At 39.3% G+C, this 17691-nt stretch overlaps 1 protein-coding gene across 1 annotated transcript in view; it reads left to right on the top strand.

Annotated features, from left to right (window-relative positions):
• The window catches only part of LOC124721224 (tyrosine-protein phosphatase 69D), a 459889-nt gene that overhangs the window by 405991 nt on the left and 36207 nt on the right, over positions 1-17691 (top strand). Inside the window, exons 22-23 of the mRNA XM_047246080.1 lie at positions 2632-2748; positions 12706-12843. Coding sequence (XP_047102036.1) covers positions 2632-2748; positions 12706-12843 — 255 coding nt within the window. The remainder of the gene's footprint in view (positions 1-2631; positions 2749-12705; positions 12844-17691) is intronic.

The raw sequence follows: 17691 nt of genomic DNA, 5'->3' as shown, positions 1-17691 counted from the left end.
ATTATATGTTACATGGATTGAAATTATTACTTGGAATGGCTGAAGCAGATCTGACAAACACACAAATGAAGAAATAAGTCTTGAAGGTCTTACATTGTGGTGTTTTAAGTAGGAGAAAGAGAAAGGTAGAGAATATGAAAAATAAAATAATAAATGCACTAACTGAAGAAGTTATTTCAAATTTCTTTCTTGCGCCTTTTTTAGTCTCCTGTTCTATAACTTAGCATGAATTTTAATTGTATTTATTTTATCCTTTTTTGTGTTCAATATCGTATCTCCTCTTGGTGAAAAAGGAGCTCTAGTTCCAAGTTAGAGATTAATTTCTATTTCTTTCATTTCTGCCTGTTCCAAGATATGTTCCTTTGTGAAAACGTGCTAAATGCAAGGAAGCTTTTGAAGATGAAATTTGGTCCAACATTCAAAAGAATTAATTTCAAAGCTTGATTTGATTTGATTTCTTTATTAACCCACGAAACAATTTACATTGTATGGATTATGATCTGCAGATGAATTCAAATTGGGGGATGGGAGAGAAGAAAGAATGAACACTTTTTTTGGGGAAGTTACGGGATTTATTTCAATTTTTATAGTACATTTTTCTACTGTGAGTAATACTTGAAGTATTTAGTCAACATTGTAAACAACCATTATCATTACCCATGTAATAGCAAGATCCTCCCAGCTCATGTGCGATATATCCCTGCACCTCTCTGGAGAGGTGTTTCAGATACATGTTGAATCCCAAATTTGATCATGTGATTTTATATTTCCATGTAACTGGAAGCAGTGCTTTTTCCTTGGATGTTTCCAGTAAACTTGTGATGACAATTTTTTGTAGGAATCTTTTAATGTGGGGGTTAGCCTAAAAAATTACAGTGATCTTTAAAGTCTATTTAATTTGAGGTTACATAAATACAGCTTTTACCTTTACTTGTGAAAACTGAGGAACTATGTCAACAATATCTACAAATTCCTTAAATTATATCCTTAAACCTTCTTCACTGTGAAATGGCAGAAGTAGATTCTCAGTCTACATTTTTGTAACCTTCTTTCCCAGGACATATCTCGCTTACATTGTAACATTTTTATTATGGACATAGCTGTTGGCAGTAGTTTTCAGAACTATGTGGTAACCTTAATGTAACAATAAATTAGATATTGTATCTAGTCTGATATTTATGTTCATTATATTGAGTTTATTTGACCATATTGTCTAATAAAATCCTGCCATGCTTCCTACATATGTTGTGGGAAGCACCAGAAGCAGAAGCATTATATTTCCCTTATACAGGGTGATTCAGTGATAATGTTACAAATATATAGGAATGATAGAGAAGTGTAAGTATGTCACTTTGAGGCAGGGGATCCTGATCTGGAAATGACCAGGTCAATAGTTACAAGTTATGATACCTATGGAAGTGGAATGCATTTAAGGGCACTGTTGTTGCTAAGATTGTAGGGTAGGCAACTTTCACAGGTGGTAGTCTGGACTGAAACAAGACAACAACTGTCTAGTAAGTTTGGGCTCTAAAACGCATGCCTTATAAATTATGAATACTTTTTCATCTTCACTACAGTGAAACAAGCCTTCTAAAGAACAAGTGCCCATAGCTCTTAAGGTATGCATTTTAGAGCCTATGTTTATGGATATCTTTTCTTGTTTTGGTCCATAATACTTCCTCCAAAAATATAGAAACACGTTTCATGCTATTGAAGATGAACATGGGCTCATAACTCTTAAAGCATGCATTTTAGAGCTCAAGTTAACTAGGCATTTTGTTTCGTGTTTTGGTCCATACAATCACCTCTGGAAGTCGTCTACACTACAATCTTAGCAATAACGGTTCCAGTACATACATTCCACTGTCATAAGTATCAGAACAATTTTTACTTAGAACTTTTGACTAGATCTCATTTCCAGACCAGTGTCCCTTACCTCAGATTGATACTTTTACACTTTTCCATCATCCCTGAAATTTTGTAAATCACAGAATCACACTGTATAGTACAGAATGTGTAAATTACTATAAAATTCTACTTCAGAACAAAGGTTTAATTTTGTACTTGAATTGTACATGATGAACTTCTGTAAGGCTACACATTTTGAATGCACTAAAAAGGAAGGAAATAGAATGCACATAAGAAGTAAGGAAGAGTACTTTTTAATGTTCTATTAACATTGAGACCCATGATGAACAACATTAGAAAATTACACAGGCAGACAAGTACAATGAGATGGCACGAATATAGAAAAGTGAGAATGTGAAGATAATTACCGGCTTCATATCTGTCCTACAGTTTTAATGCTGCTACTCAGGAGTGACATCAAAGGGTTTTGCTAAGAAATAATCTTCATCAGTATCTGAATATTTCACAGTTATTACTGTTTCCATATTTGTAAACACTCTCTATAGGCCATTATGTAGCCTGAAAGAGTGTTCCTCTATTCTTCTATGTGAAAATTATGGTTACTCACATTCCCTTTTTAGAATTTCATTTGATTTGATTAATCGCAGTAACTTTTGTATAACGGGAAAGAAAGGGAAAAAAACTGTTGCACTTTAGTGTAAATAGAAATTTATATGATGATTTTCAGTTATGGAAATTTCAATTTTTCACCCCTTGTTCTAGGGCTACGACAACTCTGAGTGTTTCATCATAACACAAGATCCATTGGAAGTAACTATTCCTGATTTCTGGCGAATGATCCTGGAACAGAACGTCAGTACACTGGTCATGCTTTCTGATGTGAGTATAATTTCTATTTCTTTTATTATTTGTATCACATCTGATAGGTAAAATTGGAGCCTCAAAACTAATTTCATCAAAGAAAAGGACTATTCATACAGTGTGAAAAGTTCTTGGTGGAATATAAATAATTTAAGGAGTAAAAATAACAACTCTCTAAATAGTTGAGGTGCCGAGTCATTGAGAGGAATATAAACAAGACTGAAAGGTGTCAGATGAAATCCGTATCAGTGTGGTATACTGTTGCCTTCCTCCTACCGATAAACTGACTTACCCAGACAACTATAGGAGGACCAACAGTTTAACATGGATTCCAAACCACAGTGTGACTCAGCATTTTTCATATGGACAAACTTTGCTAAAGGTGAAAGAAGAGCTAAGTAACAGATAAAAATTTTAGGATTGACCAGGAATTGAGACCAAGAACTTTGGATTTGTAGTCTGGCACTTTATCACCGAGTCACCGAGCCCCCATATCGAGCTTAAAACATGTTTATTATCCCCATGTGTAAAAATATAAGCAATTTATTCATTCTAAAGTAAATTTTCAGGCCTTTTTTAAAAAGTGTCCTCTTTTTACGCAGCCTCCTTTTATAATTGTGGGTTGGTAACCATACGTAATGTGAGGTCGTGGGTTGGTAACCATATGCAATGTGAGGTCTGCAATATGTTCCCCACAACACGTGGCATGAGAAACACTCTGACAAGTAAAATAGAGAACTGACAGATATTGTATGCAGTTCTCTCCCTCCTGTCACTGGTAAGGGATGCAATTTACTCATGCTGCAAGAGGAAATACTTACCTCCCCCAAAAAGGGGTAGGGGGTATATTTCAGAAACAGCCAAACTATAAAACTCTTCATAGTTCTGTGTGATAGTATATCATGTTAAAAGTGAGTTGTTGTTACCATTATGAATAAATATTTTGGAAACTCCAGAACACCACATGGATTGATGTCTGGGATGAAGAGTGGCTGTAACATTATCATGGGACCATGATAATGCTTCTTCCACCAAGTACGAAATCTAAACTGGGAGAAGGAAGTCCCTTTAAGAGCCAAGCAGACCATGTACAAAACTTACCTCTTGCCAATCAGGATGTATATTCTAAAGGCCTCTGCCATAAATAAGAGAGAAGAGAGTCAAATACAAGCATGTGAAATGAAGTTCCTTAGGTCAGCTCTACAAAAAACTAGGAGAGACAGAGTCAGGAATGATTATGTAAGGACAGACCTGCAGGTGACATTGACTACAGAGGAGAGGAGGAGTGCTTTGAGATGGAAATGGTTTGGTCATGTGAAGCGAATGCACCCGACTCGAACTCCACGCCAGTATTTAGAGATGGAGGTACCAGGAAGAAGACCAGTTGAGTGGCCTAGAAAGTGATGGACAGACTAGGTTAAGGAAGATCTCAAGAGGAGAGGGGAAAACTATACCAGGACAGAAATCAATGGAGGCATATTGTTCACCAAGTTCCTACTCAGCTCGCTGGAAGGAAATCCTGATGATGATGATGACAGAGGAACTGTCTAAGTATACAAGAAGGCCATCAGATTCTTGTTTACAGTAACAGTTCAGAAGAAAATGAGGGTGCAGGTGAGAGAGCCAGTTTAACGGACTGTTTTTATTTGCTAGCTAGTTTCATAACAGTGTACACCGCTACAGAGTGAATGATTCATTGCGTAATAATGAACTCCATCTCCCTGTAAATTCAGTGCAAATATGTCCCTATCTGCAACTGAATTTATTAAAATGATTTTTCTGAAATTGTGTAATGTAACAATGTTAAGTGCACAAAGTATCACAATCCGTAAGTGTCAGATAATTGACCAGGTATGAGAATTGTAGTAGTACAATTTTTGAATAATTGAGTCAGTGTTCTTTTGGGGGGAGAAAATTTATCTTGAAGAGCAGCAATATGTAACCCAAAAGCCAACTCACTGACATGATGCTCTATATTTCACTTAACTTCTAACTTCCCTTCAGTATTTTTGGCTTCCAGATCTTGATACTCTGTCACACATTGCATCTCCATCTGCAGTAACCTGTGTTATAGGTAGGATTTAATGTGCACTTACTATGTGCCTGTGAATATAATTGTTGTCAAACTCTCTCATGTTCTCATTATGTTAAGTCCCTATCACTTGAACCTTGTTGTTGCAGTCTTTTTCCAGCTTTACAACATTATGTTCTAGCTTATCACCTCAAGAATTAATGCTTTTATTAATTTCCTATGTTGCTGAAGATATTTTGAAAAATTGAAAGGTCCAGGATGGAATAACAACAACATTATGAGGAGAATAGGTAGCTACTCACCACATAGGAGTGTTGGGTCGCAGGCAGGCACAGTGAAAAAGAGTACTAAACATTTAAGCTTTCAGCTAAAAGTCCCTCTTCACAAACTGAAAGTGCGCACACATGCACACGCACTCGTGTGCATCCACCCCCCCCCCCCCCACCCTCCCACCCACCCACACACACACACACACACACACACACACACACACACACACACACACACACACACAGAGTCTCTCTGGCCTCTGTAATGGTCGTGTACATATGTGTTATGCTTGTTTAAATGTGTGCATGCTTTCCATTTTTGATGAAGGCCTTTTGACCAAAAACACTAATGTTTAATAGTCTTTTCATTGTGCCTGTCTGCAACTCAGTGCCTCCTCTATGTGGTGAATAATAATCTTTTCATGATATTGTTGGAGATATTTTTTGATCAATGTGGCTTTCAAGATCTGTAAACTTTGGTCCATACTTTAAATCATTTGTTTTGTACTTGAAAACTTCTGAGTTGAGTCCTGCTTAATGCTGGCAGGTATTTGGTTCTGTCCTTGTGAAGTGTACTCACATTGCTTACGCTTGCTGCTCCCACATCCATAGAATGGGAGATGACCTATTTGTGTGCTTGCAGGAGTACGCAAAAACCTTAAATTAAAAGTTTTACTTGGCTCATTCTGTTCTCATCTAGACTTCTCTTAAAGTAACAGAACTTCAGAGGAAACAGTTCATTAGTATGTACAATTTCCAAGTCATGTCATAATATTTGGAGAAGCTTTAAACCACCCTACAATATAGTATTAAAAATACAAATTCATGAGTTATGAGATGAAACTCCTGCAAAACTGTTTTCTCTGAAAGTTACCTAAAAGAATTTTTTAGGACATTTATTAGACTTGTTGGCAATAAACAGACCTGGTCTTTCTGAGGATGTTCTCATAGAGTTTGAGTTTAGTTATCATGATGCACGTATAGGAACAGTGCTTTCCCATATAAAACTGCAAAAATTGACAGAGAAGTATATATGTTCAGTAAAATTGATGAAGACATCACATTTCATGTGTGTCCGTAGAGAGGCTCATCCGATTCCAGTGGCAGACTACAAGAGAGATGTTGTGCATCATGATGTGGTGTACTGTAAAAATTGAGGGAGTGTACATTCCTAAAAAATTCAACCCATATATTTCCTTCTCTTGCTTATATCTTACAAAATGATCATAAAGGTAAAATTAGAGACATTTAATCTGTACCCATAGGTTTATTAACAGTTGTTCATGCCACACACTATTCGTGACTGGAACAGAAGTGACAGTAGTACACAAAGTATCCTTCCCAACAAATCACAAGATTGTTTGCAGAGTATAGACGATTTTATTTCAGTTCACAGCCTCACTTCATTGCACAAACACAAGATACATTAAATTACAGGATGGAACACAAAGTTTATCCGTCAGTATAACACTACTCTACACACTTTGGAAACCAGGTTATTGCCAAGAGTTATCGACATGTGCTCTAAAAAACCAAATAAAGACTGTGGGATCAGACCGAGTATCATAGCTGCATTTGTCATTGTTGAGTCCGTCTGGCAGATCACAACGGTAAATGGCATAGAACTAGAAGTGCTGTGGTAGCAGTTGGCCACTCTTATGTTCTAGAGCATAGCCTATCATAGCATCACCTCATTTTTACGTGGAGATGCAGCAGCTGCTGACAAGAGACCACCTTCAGCTGCGTTAATTAACTGCCTGATGTGTATTGACAGCACTGCCGAATTCTAATTCCCTTTCCCCTTTGCTGTCATGGGCACTGAGAAGGGTGTATGTTTTACTGCAAGTCAACTAAGACTGAGCTGGCGATGCCTGTCATGCTGGAGGTGGTGGTGATGCGTGTGGGGCTGTTCATCCCAATGTCCACGGGGCAGAGAATGTCACCGCCTGTACTGCTTGGAGGTGAAGTGGGGCCATCCATCTGGATGTCCTCTGGATGGAACATGCTCCCATATATGGTGTTTGAAGGTGAGGTACCCGTGCACTCACTTCGTCATCCTGTGTGTCTCATTCTGGATCGAGCCTTGCTGCTGGACAGTCTGGCTGGGAGGCTCTGGTGTGACCTTCGCAACAGGACCAGGTAGAGGCTGGTGTTGTGGATGGAACACCATGTCTGGCTGTTGTGGCATGGTCTCTAGGTTCTCCTTAAGTGGGAGTGAGGACTGTGGTGGCATGTGTGACTATGACTGCAACTGGTTTTGATGTTTTCTCTGCAGGCCATCCATGCTGTCAGTCTCATGCATGGGAGCCCCTGTAAAGGCATTACCATGGCAGGCATCCAAAGTGTGTTCTGGTTGGAACTGCACACCCACACAAGGGCGCCAAACTGGATATGTGGTAGTCTGAAGATTATGGTGCCTCGTCTCACGAAGTAGGGTAGAACCGTCTGCTGGTGGCCATGTAGATCTGCAGCTGCTCCTTCTGTTAATTGATGTTGTCACTTAAGTGCTGAGAAAGAGAGATGGAGCCGCTTCTGTGGATGCTTCCTCCACAGTTTTCAACAGTGGCTGTTTGAGCATTCTAATTATTCTTTCCACTTATCCATTGCTGTGGGGTGCTGATGTCAGGTGTGGAATACCTTTCCTATGGCAGAAATCCTCAAACTACTTTGATGTAAATTTCTGTCCATTATCCAAAGTGATGATCAGGGAGAAAGCCTTAAATAGAAGCAACATTGTATCTCTGGTGGGTGGTGGTGGTGGATGACATTTTAACAATATAAGGGAAATTTTGCACTGTGTCCACCACTGCCACCTCCAGCCACATAAAACTGAAGAAGTGCCTGGTGAAATCTATATGGATTCACTCCCATGGATTTGTGGTTGTGGGTCAAGACACTGAAGGTGCCCATGGAGGCTGCTGCTGTTGAACACACTTGGTGCAGCGGTGAATCGAGGCTCCTATACTGCTGGGGAGGGGCACAAAATGCTACACCCTCAATAGCAGTGTTCAGTAGCACCAGGGTGTAATACGTGCATACTTCAGTGATTAATTTGTTATGAACATCGGTGATCAGGTGGTGTTCAGGAAGCCTGTCTATGCACCCTCTGTTTGACCCTGCAGTCAGTAACTGTGCCGAGTTTCGAGATGAACAGTGTTTGCAACATTAATTCTAGGGTACAACCATGCCCCACCAATGAGTACATACTCCTGCACTTGGCCACCTGTGAAAAGACTGTGATGGTTTGTGATGTCACTAGGAAGTTTGGATTGTTTGCTGTACCTCCAAGTACAGCTGGAAGCAAGTAACTTCTTGTAACTTCTTACTTACCAGATGCTGGATCCTGTTCCATGTACAATCTGAACAAATAATTGCTAGTTACTTGGGCACAGCAATGTGTCATCGCCATTTGAACAGGATCACATTGTGGGTCTATGGGAAGCTGAATGGACATATTGATGGATTGCTGCATATGTTGAGTCCAATGTAGCGGTGGTGTGTCACTGCTTTCAACAGTGGTCTTTGGAACATTCCCACACCTGTATCCCAGGCTGCATGTCCAAATAGAACAGACATGTCAAGATTGACTCATTTGACGAGCAGCAGTGGCCGACTGAACATCGTCCAGGAAAAAATCTGGCCACATGTTGCATCTGCTGTGTCACCTAGGATCATTGGTAGCCATTTCCTTGCTGCAGTATTAAGATCACATGTGCCTCTGGCCAGGCTGCCACTACCACTATCACCATGATACCACCAAGCGTGGCTACTCTGGCGTTGTGAAGGAGTTTACTAGAGAGTAGAATGGCACTTTGTTGTCTTAAGTGAAGAGAGTAGGCTCTGTTCACGTGAGTGATGGGCATACGCATGTATGACGTAGACCAGGTGAGCTACTTATTCCAGAGTGCATTTGCCTACACAAAAAAGTCCCATCCCAAGTTTCGTGGGGTGGTGGTCATTATTACAACTCACTGTCACATTTGCTGTCTCTGCAGGGTAAAGTAACCAGTGCCCACTACATTGCATGGGCTGTTATCCCCTTGCTACTCCCATTTCTTTGACGGGAAGGTTATGTCCTTTATTAGCATCACAATGCACATCCACCATATGGCCGCTGCAACACAAATTTTCTTCACGGTGTAGAACAACTGTCCTTGCCAGCAAGATCAACAGATCTCTTGCCAACTGAACATGTATAGGACACGATGAAGCAGGAACCTAGGACCTCGAAGAAGTGTTGCCGAATTGCAACTAAAGGCACAAGATGTGTGGGGCAGTCAATCACAAGATGCCATTTGGCACCTTAATAAACATTTATATGTGGGAATTCATCTTTGCTTTTGCCACCAGAGGGGTTTACATTCTTGTCATTTCCTAGGCACTACAGTGGATCGAGGTGAGAATCCGTGGTCTCAAAACTGCTGGAATGATGACTCAATCATCAATGGACATGATTATTCCATTTAATAGTTGTAACTGATGCTGCATCAGGAAGAAGAATTGAACCTGCATGTCTGCAGGACAGTTTTCTTGCCATACTATGCATGTGCAGTTGGCCACCTGTGAAAAGACTGTGATGGTTTGTGATGTCACTAGGAAGTTTGTGATTGTTTGCTGTACCTCCAAATACAGCTGGAAGCAAGTAACTTCTTGTAACTTCTTACTTATCAGATGCTGGATCCTGTTCCATGTACAATCTGAACAAATAATTGCTAGTTACTTGGGCACAGCAATGTGTCAATAGCAGTTCTATGGGTGACAGCTTTTGTGCTAAGCATGTCTGAGGTACTCTACTTTCTCTTTGAAAAACCCACATTTATCAAGATTACATTTTAGGCCTACTACTCATAGGCAAGAAAATACTACATGCAGATTCATCAGATGCCTGGTTTGCTGCAACCTGTCTCTGTTATTGTCAATATAATTTGCACATGACGAGAGTGATATTGTAAGTTACTCAGGATAACACTAAAAAGTTGCTGACACACTTGCAACGCGAAACAAAAAGCATATTTGTATGATCCAATGGGCATGTTGATTGCTGTTATATTTTGTGATTCCTCATCCAGTGGCAACTGCTAAATCTATTTTCAAGAAATTTTTCAGCCAGCTAATTTTTACATCATATTTTCCAATCTAACATCAGATATAAATCTGTAATTGACTGAACATTACGTGTTGATTTGAAATCTCCATACAATTTTAGTGATCTACTTGATTTATTTATTGCTAGTATTGGTATATCCCAGTTACTTGTTGTCACAGTTTTGATGTTTCCCAAACTTTGTAGGTGATGAAGTTCTTCTGTAATTGAATGTTTTACTGCAGTAGGCCTCGGCATCTCCTACAGAATTTCACTGTTCTGGCATGCCTTAAAGTTATATGCAATGTGAAATTGTTAGTGCACACTAGGTTGAGCCCAAAAATATTTGTTACACTCTTTTGAGTCAAAAGATCTAGAGAAAATGTGTGAGTCACTTGCTTATATTTTTCATCAACAGTGAATATGACCATGATTGGAATGCTCCGTTTGCTGTATTGACACCAAACAATAGTTAGTCAGCCCTTCTTGAGATTGAGACAGAACTTTGTTGTTTACTGTCCAAAATTCCCAGTTGAGATACAGGCAAATTCTCTGTCAGAATAATTTACTAATTTTTAAGAAATTGTTCACATCTTCATCAAGGGAAGAAAGGGTGCATAAGCTTTGTGGGACTCTGCAAAAATTTCGAAAATGACCATTCATAATTGCAACTATTTCTGAACATCCCAGTGTTTCATTAAACAAAATATCTGTCAGTATTCATTGTAAGAGAGCAGCATAACTTCCTGAATTTCAGTCTGTTCATCATTGCACATTTCCTTTTTTATCTACAACAAAAAATACAAAGGCTCACTCAACTTTGCGTGTCTTGCACTGACAGATGACATTTGACAAGTGTCAATACAGCACAAGCCTTAAAATTTTGTGAAAAATCAGGACTCCTCCCTGTGTCGTTTAGGAGCAGACTTAATGTTGAGTGGCTGACTGTTTCTCATTTTCTGTGTTAGTGGTCATCAAGCTGCAAGTATCATGAAGTAGTATTCAATGATAAGACTATAATAATTTTATTTAACACCAAGGTTGCAAACAGAACCATGCATTGTTATACACACAACCGTGCCTGTTGTTACACATTGTTTCGGTACATTTAAATCATAAATAATTTTCATTATTTAAAAGACAGTTGTGTTTAGGCTCACTCATCCAATATCATTTTTAACAGATTGGTGTTTCATTCACTAGGCATGAAACTAAATAATTATGTATTGTGATAACAGAGATGCCAATATTTTAGGTACCTGCCTGGACATCCGTGTGTGTTAGTGAGCCATTTGCAGGATTGAGGCAAGCCTCCAGCCCTAGATATTGTGAATTGTGGTTTATTCGTCTCATTATACACACATCTAAATCATTTGATTCAGGTCCAGGAGACACGTCAAATTGTGGTAAAATTTCACCAGACTGACTTGTACAATTTACAAACGACATTCATTCATATTCGGTAAGGTTTCTTACAATCAAGTTGTTCAGTGCCTGAAAGCCATCATCATTATTGTCAAAGGTGCTGTGACTAATTGTATGCAAAGGTTTCTACATGCCAACTATGAACTACAGCTGTTAGTTGATAAAAAATACATTATTCCAAAGGTATCTGTGTGACTTGGGTATATAAAATCATGAATAATAAAGGTATGTAATATTGCCTGCCTCCCCCCCCTCTCTCTCTCTCTCTCTCTCTCTCTCTCTCTCTCTCTCTCTCTCTCTCTCTCTCTCTCTCTCTCAGCTATATTTCTGTTTGAGGGTAAACTTGATTACTATATTGTCGCAGATGAAGCATACTGTAGTAGTTATGATACTAGACTGTTGCATGGGGAGGTCGTGAATTCAAAACTCACCTGAACTGTAAAATTTTAATTTCTTTATTTAGTTCAAGTGCATTCTAGAAGTATCCACAAATGGCAACAATCATCATACTGCAATGTTCTGTAGCTGTATATATATCGTATGTGTTCTGGCTGGAGGCAGTTTGCTCCGCGCCCTTGTATGTGCTAGTGCTAAATAAAACCTTCGTTAAGTGAAGTTAGTGTTCATCATTCATCTACTTACACCTTCTTCTATGTGACATTATTACGTGTATTTGTAAAATAGGTTACTGGGTCAGAAATGCATGTGTGTCATGAAAAGATTAACATATTTATAATTAAACTTGAATCAAATGAGAGAATTTATAGCATTTACTTGTTTCATATTTCAGATAGTTCTCTTCTGGAATTTGCATTTTTCTCTTCAAATGACAATAACAGATCCAGGAATTTATTTACACTCATCAGTTCCAAATTTGTATCATATTTGTTAATCTAGAAAACGTACCCAGTGATGTAAATACTGTCTTTGGCAATATGTAAGGTGTAAAATTAGTGGGTCGGAACCTTGTGTGACTTCTTTCTGATTTTAGCGTAACTTCAAAGGGTATTTATGAATTCTGCTGCTTTCCCTACCTCCAACGGAGAGAATTTGTGATCAAAGAGCCTATGATGACCTCCAGTAGGCATCCTTCTCCTGTCTCCACTCCCACCTCTCGTTACCATAGATCTTTTGACTGAAATACTGTTACATATTGTCCATTCTAGCTTGGAGATGGACCAAAGAAATGCTTGAGATACTGGCCAGATGATGAAGCTGTTTATGATCATGTTCGTGTGAAATATTTAGATAATGAAAGCTGCCCATATTACACACGCCGGGAACTAAGTGTTAGCAACATTAAGGTATGTTAAAATTTTCAGTTCTTGTAAATTATTTAGCTCAGTATCAAATAGGAAATAATATGTGAATGTTTGCTAAAACATCTTAGACTGTTAAAATAATGAAGTAAGTTTTAAAAACTCTATTTTTAATATGGTAGCAACTTTCATGAATGTGCCCAGGACATTCTTGCTTTATTGTCCAATATCTTGGCTACAAATTGTATGACCATTGTCTAGGAGGGCCATTGATATTTTCTGAATGTGGTACTGTGCCTGTTTAGGAATGAACATGCCACTGTGATTTAAAAAAGGAATTACAGATAACATGCACCTAACAGTGTATAAAACATATAAACACTCACTAAAGACAGAAACTCATAATGATTGTGATGCTTGGCCGGTCATTCCAACTGTTAGGTGGTTCAGATTCTAGACAAAAATGCTATGAAACCATATAGTAGATATCAGTTGAATTACTCTATTGACTGAGTTTAAACCCTTATATTGGTTGATTATGTTGTCTGTCATCTGCTTACCCACTATTTCTTTAATGCAAGCTCACAGAAAGATGGGATTGTGACCATTATATGAACATTGTTATTATTAATAGAGGACCATTACAGATACATTGCTCAGCCACCTCAGATTTGTTCATGCTACATAACATCTACCTTTTTTTTAAATTCCCACCTTTCGTAGCAGTAGATTGTTGTTCATGCTTATTACAAGAGGTCTGCCTTGTCCAGTTAGAAGAAGATCACATTCACTAGATTTTTAAAATGATTGTCACTATTTTTAAGGAAAAACATATGGAATAAAGGCTCTGTATCTAACACTATCTCTGCCTCTTCCTTCCCTCATGAGTGATCTCAAGGTGCGGTTTGCATTGCTTTTGTGATTGATGTGGCCACAATCTTTTGTAATGGAATACAACTATCAATGTCAGACATTACACGAGCTCTGTGAACTAAAGGAAAGTTCTTGTATGCAATGGATGGTGGTAGCTGGATGTCTACAAGTATAAATTAGTATGGAGTGATTAAAACTGTATACTATATCAGGACTCGATTCTAGAACCTTGTGTATCACAGGCAATCTGTCATTGAGAGAGCTAACCAACCATGATTCACAACACATCCTCACAACTTCCTTTCTGGCAGTACCTCTGTACCCTACTTTCCAAATTTGATAGATGCTCTCTTGCATACATTTCTTGGCTAGTACGTCTAGGAGAAAGGATGTAGTGGAGAACTGGCTTGGACTCAGATGAAGAGTTGTTTCCAAAATGTAGCAGTGTGTATACTGGCTTGAAGCTTCGTGTATGATGGACAGGAACTCAAGGGAAGAACTCTGTCTTTTCTTGGCCAATGTTCTTACAAACAAGCTATGGGCAGTGTATGCAGATGATTGTGCTTTATCTTCAAAATCATTCATAAATAAATTAGTCACCAGGGTGGCAGAGGGTCCCCAATATCTTAACAGTGACAGCTCAGAATCAAAGACAGGCTGACACACCAGGATGCTGCCTTTCATAATTATAAGTTCTTGCAACAGATTAAAAAAAGCCAAGCGAACCACACTTCACAGTCACCCACAATAGAAGAAAGAAGTGTGGCAGAGATGTTGTTGATTCTAGAGCTTTTATTCAGTGTGTGAAGAGCATTTCTCTAAAAATAATGAGAATCATGAATAAACATCAATTATAAATGTTCTTCCTCTCATCAGCCAATACTTCCAGCATGTGGTAAGAACAATCTACTGCTATGAAAAAGGAAATTTATAAAATTCAGTGTCAGCGCGGTTAATTTTAAACTACAAGAAAGATCTACATCTACATCAGTACACCGCAAGGCACTGTACGGTGCATGACGGAGGATGGCCTGTACCACTACTAATCATTTCCTTTCCTCTTCCATTCACAAAGAGAATGAGGAAAAAATGACTGTCTACATGCCTCTATACAAGCTCTAATTTCTCCTGTCTCACATGACATGTTGCAAATTACAGGTGAAGGGCAACCGGCAGATTCCATAATTCTAGAACTATAGAAAGCATTTGACATGGTACCTAGCTACAGACTGTTAAGAAAGACTCAAGCATAAGGAAAAAGTTCCAGATATGTGAGTGGCTCAAAGACTTCAGAAGTTATAGAATCCAGTACACTGTCTTAATGTGAATTGTACATTGGCAGCAGTAGAATTTTCCTGCAGTCAGCTTCAGATGCAGGTTTTCTGAATTTTCTCAGTAGTGTTCCTCAAAAAGAGCATCACTTTCCCTCCAGGTATTCCCATTTGAGTTCCTGAAACATCTCCATAATAATTGCATGTCATTTAAACCTACCGGTAACAATCTAGCAGCCTGCCTCTGAATTTCTTCAATGTCTTACTCCAGTCCAACCTGGTGTGGCTCACAAAGACTGAAGCAGTACGAAAGAATGGGTCAGACAAATGTCTTGTATCCAGCGTCCCTTACAGTTGAACCACACCTTGCTAAAAATCCTCCCAATAAAGCAAAGTCGACAATTCGCGTTCCCTATCGCAACGTTACGCCAAGATATTTAATACGCTCAACTGTGTCAAGCAGTATGCAAATAATTTGTATTTGAGCATTATGGGTTTGTTTTCTCTCTCTCTCTCTCTCTCTCTCTCTCTCTCTTTTTTTAGAGCTAGGTGTCATTCATAACACCAACTAGAAATTTTGTCAAAGTCATCTTGCATCCTCCTACAGTCACTCAACGATGACACCATTCCATACACCACAGCATCATCAGCAAACAGCTTCAGATTGCTGCCCACCCTGTCTGCCAGATCATTTACGTATATGGAAAATAATATCACACTTCCATGGGACACTCCTGACGATACCCTGGTCTCTGATGAACATTCACCATGAATGACAGTGTACTGGATTCTATAACTTCTGAAGTCTTTGAGCCACTCACATATCTGGAACTTTTTCCTTATGCTTGAGTCTTTCTTAACAGTATGTAGCTAGGTACCATGTCAAATGCTTTCTGTAGATCTAGAATTATGGAATCTGCCGGTTGCCCTTCACCTGTAGTTTGCAACATGTCATGTGAGAAATGGACAAGCCAAGTTTCACACAGGCAATGCTTTCTAAAATTGCGCTAATTAAAATCATTCGTCATCTGTTGGCTGTGTTATGCTCATAGTGTCAGGTGACCTCTCAGAAGGAAGTGTACCAGTGTCCCAGGGTTTTCTAGTGAGGTACACAGATGTCATCATCATTTATGGATATTGTCTTCCATTAAACACTTGCAATGCCACATCATAATGCAGTGCAATTTGCAAAGGAACTCTTCTTTATTTGAAAAGGATGGGTTTTGTTGTGTTGCTCCAGATGCCAATGCTTCTCCAGGTGTCATCCATAAGTTGTGGACATGCTGCAGGGAGACAGGTCAGCACTAAAGGCAAGTTGGACAAGGTCACCAACACATTACTACTACACGTGAAGACCAGTATCTAGTCATCTCTGCATTATGGTGTCATACAGACACTGCGAGTGTACTGTGAGACGATCTCGGAAGGACCACAGGAGCTGCTGTGTCCGGTCAAACTGTAATGAACAGTTTATGAGAAAGGACCACATGACCCAGATGTTCTGTTCAAGTATCTCTCTTGACAACATCATGCAGCTCACCTCCAGTTCTGCAGTTCCCATGTCAACTGCCAATTTTTTCAGTGGCAAAACATGTTGTTCACAGATGAGTTCAGATAACCTCTGACACAAGATGATAGCCATGCTCATGTACCGAAACCTGTAATGTGTGATACCTGCCAAATGTTGGCCAGGAAATCGACAAATTTCCAAGGTTCTGTGATGTTGCTGTGAGGCCTCAATGTTGACAGCCATACAGATCTTGTTGACGTCCATGGTCGCCTTACTGCTGAGCTGTGCATTGAACAGACCTTATTGGACCATGTGGTGACTGCTGCGTATGATGGTGGCCCTTAATTCCTTCTGATGCCTAAGCCTAAGTGGCAGGTGTCAACAGGGATGTCTTGCGAAATCTGGACATTGAAATAACAGAGCGGCTGGCGGTGAGTCTCAACCTAAACCCAATCGTACATGTATGAGACATGTTTGACAAATGTGTTCATGGTTGTCCTGTTCTATCACGAAGATGGTGGCCCTTAATTCCTTCTGATGCCTAAGCCTAAGTGGCAGGTGTCAACAGGGATGTCTTGCGAAATCTGGACATTGAAATAATAGAGCGGCTGGCGGTGAGTCTCAACCTAAACCCAATCGTACATGTATGAGACATGTTTGACAAATGTGTTCATGGTTGTCCTGTTCTATCACAGGCCCTCCAAGAATTTTTAGGGGCTCTCATTGAAGAATGGGAATGGATACCAATGGGTGACCTCCTTAGAGCATGCCATGCAGCTGTCAGGTAGTGAGAAATGCTCATGGAAGGCTTACGAGCTATTGAAGCTCTCAGTGTCCAATGAAAAGCAAGGAGGATGATGGGAAGAATGATTGTTTCCTCTTTGTGTTTGACACCTGTCAAACATTTAAGGCTTTTTATGTAAATGATTGAGGATGTAATGATGTTTTGTTGTGTACTCAATTTCTGAAAGGTAAAAGTATGATTTGTAAACATACCCAGGTGTCAGTTATTGCTCAGGGGAGTGTGGCAGACACCCAAAGTCACGTTTCCCTAATTCTTTTGAACAGTGTATATTCCATGAATCACTGAATATCTGGGAGCTTTCTACTTCAGGTTTTGGCCAGCTCTCAGTCCGGAGAATAATTTGAGTGCAAGAAATTTCCAGGAGGGCAGTAAATTCAGAAACTGTGATATAAACATGTCCACAATTTATGGTAACATTTTGACAGTCGAATTGT

The sequence above is a fragment of the Schistocerca piceifrons genome, chromosome X (genome assembly GCF_021461385.2).
Source record: "Schistocerca piceifrons isolate TAMUIC-IGC-003096 chromosome X, iqSchPice1.1, whole genome shotgun sequence".
In the NCBI taxonomy this organism is placed as follows: Eukaryota; Metazoa; Arthropoda; class Insecta; order Orthoptera; family Acrididae; genus Schistocerca; species Schistocerca piceifrons.
Note: the sequence above shows the minus strand (reverse complement) of the source record. Positions and strands in the feature narration are given on the sequence as shown.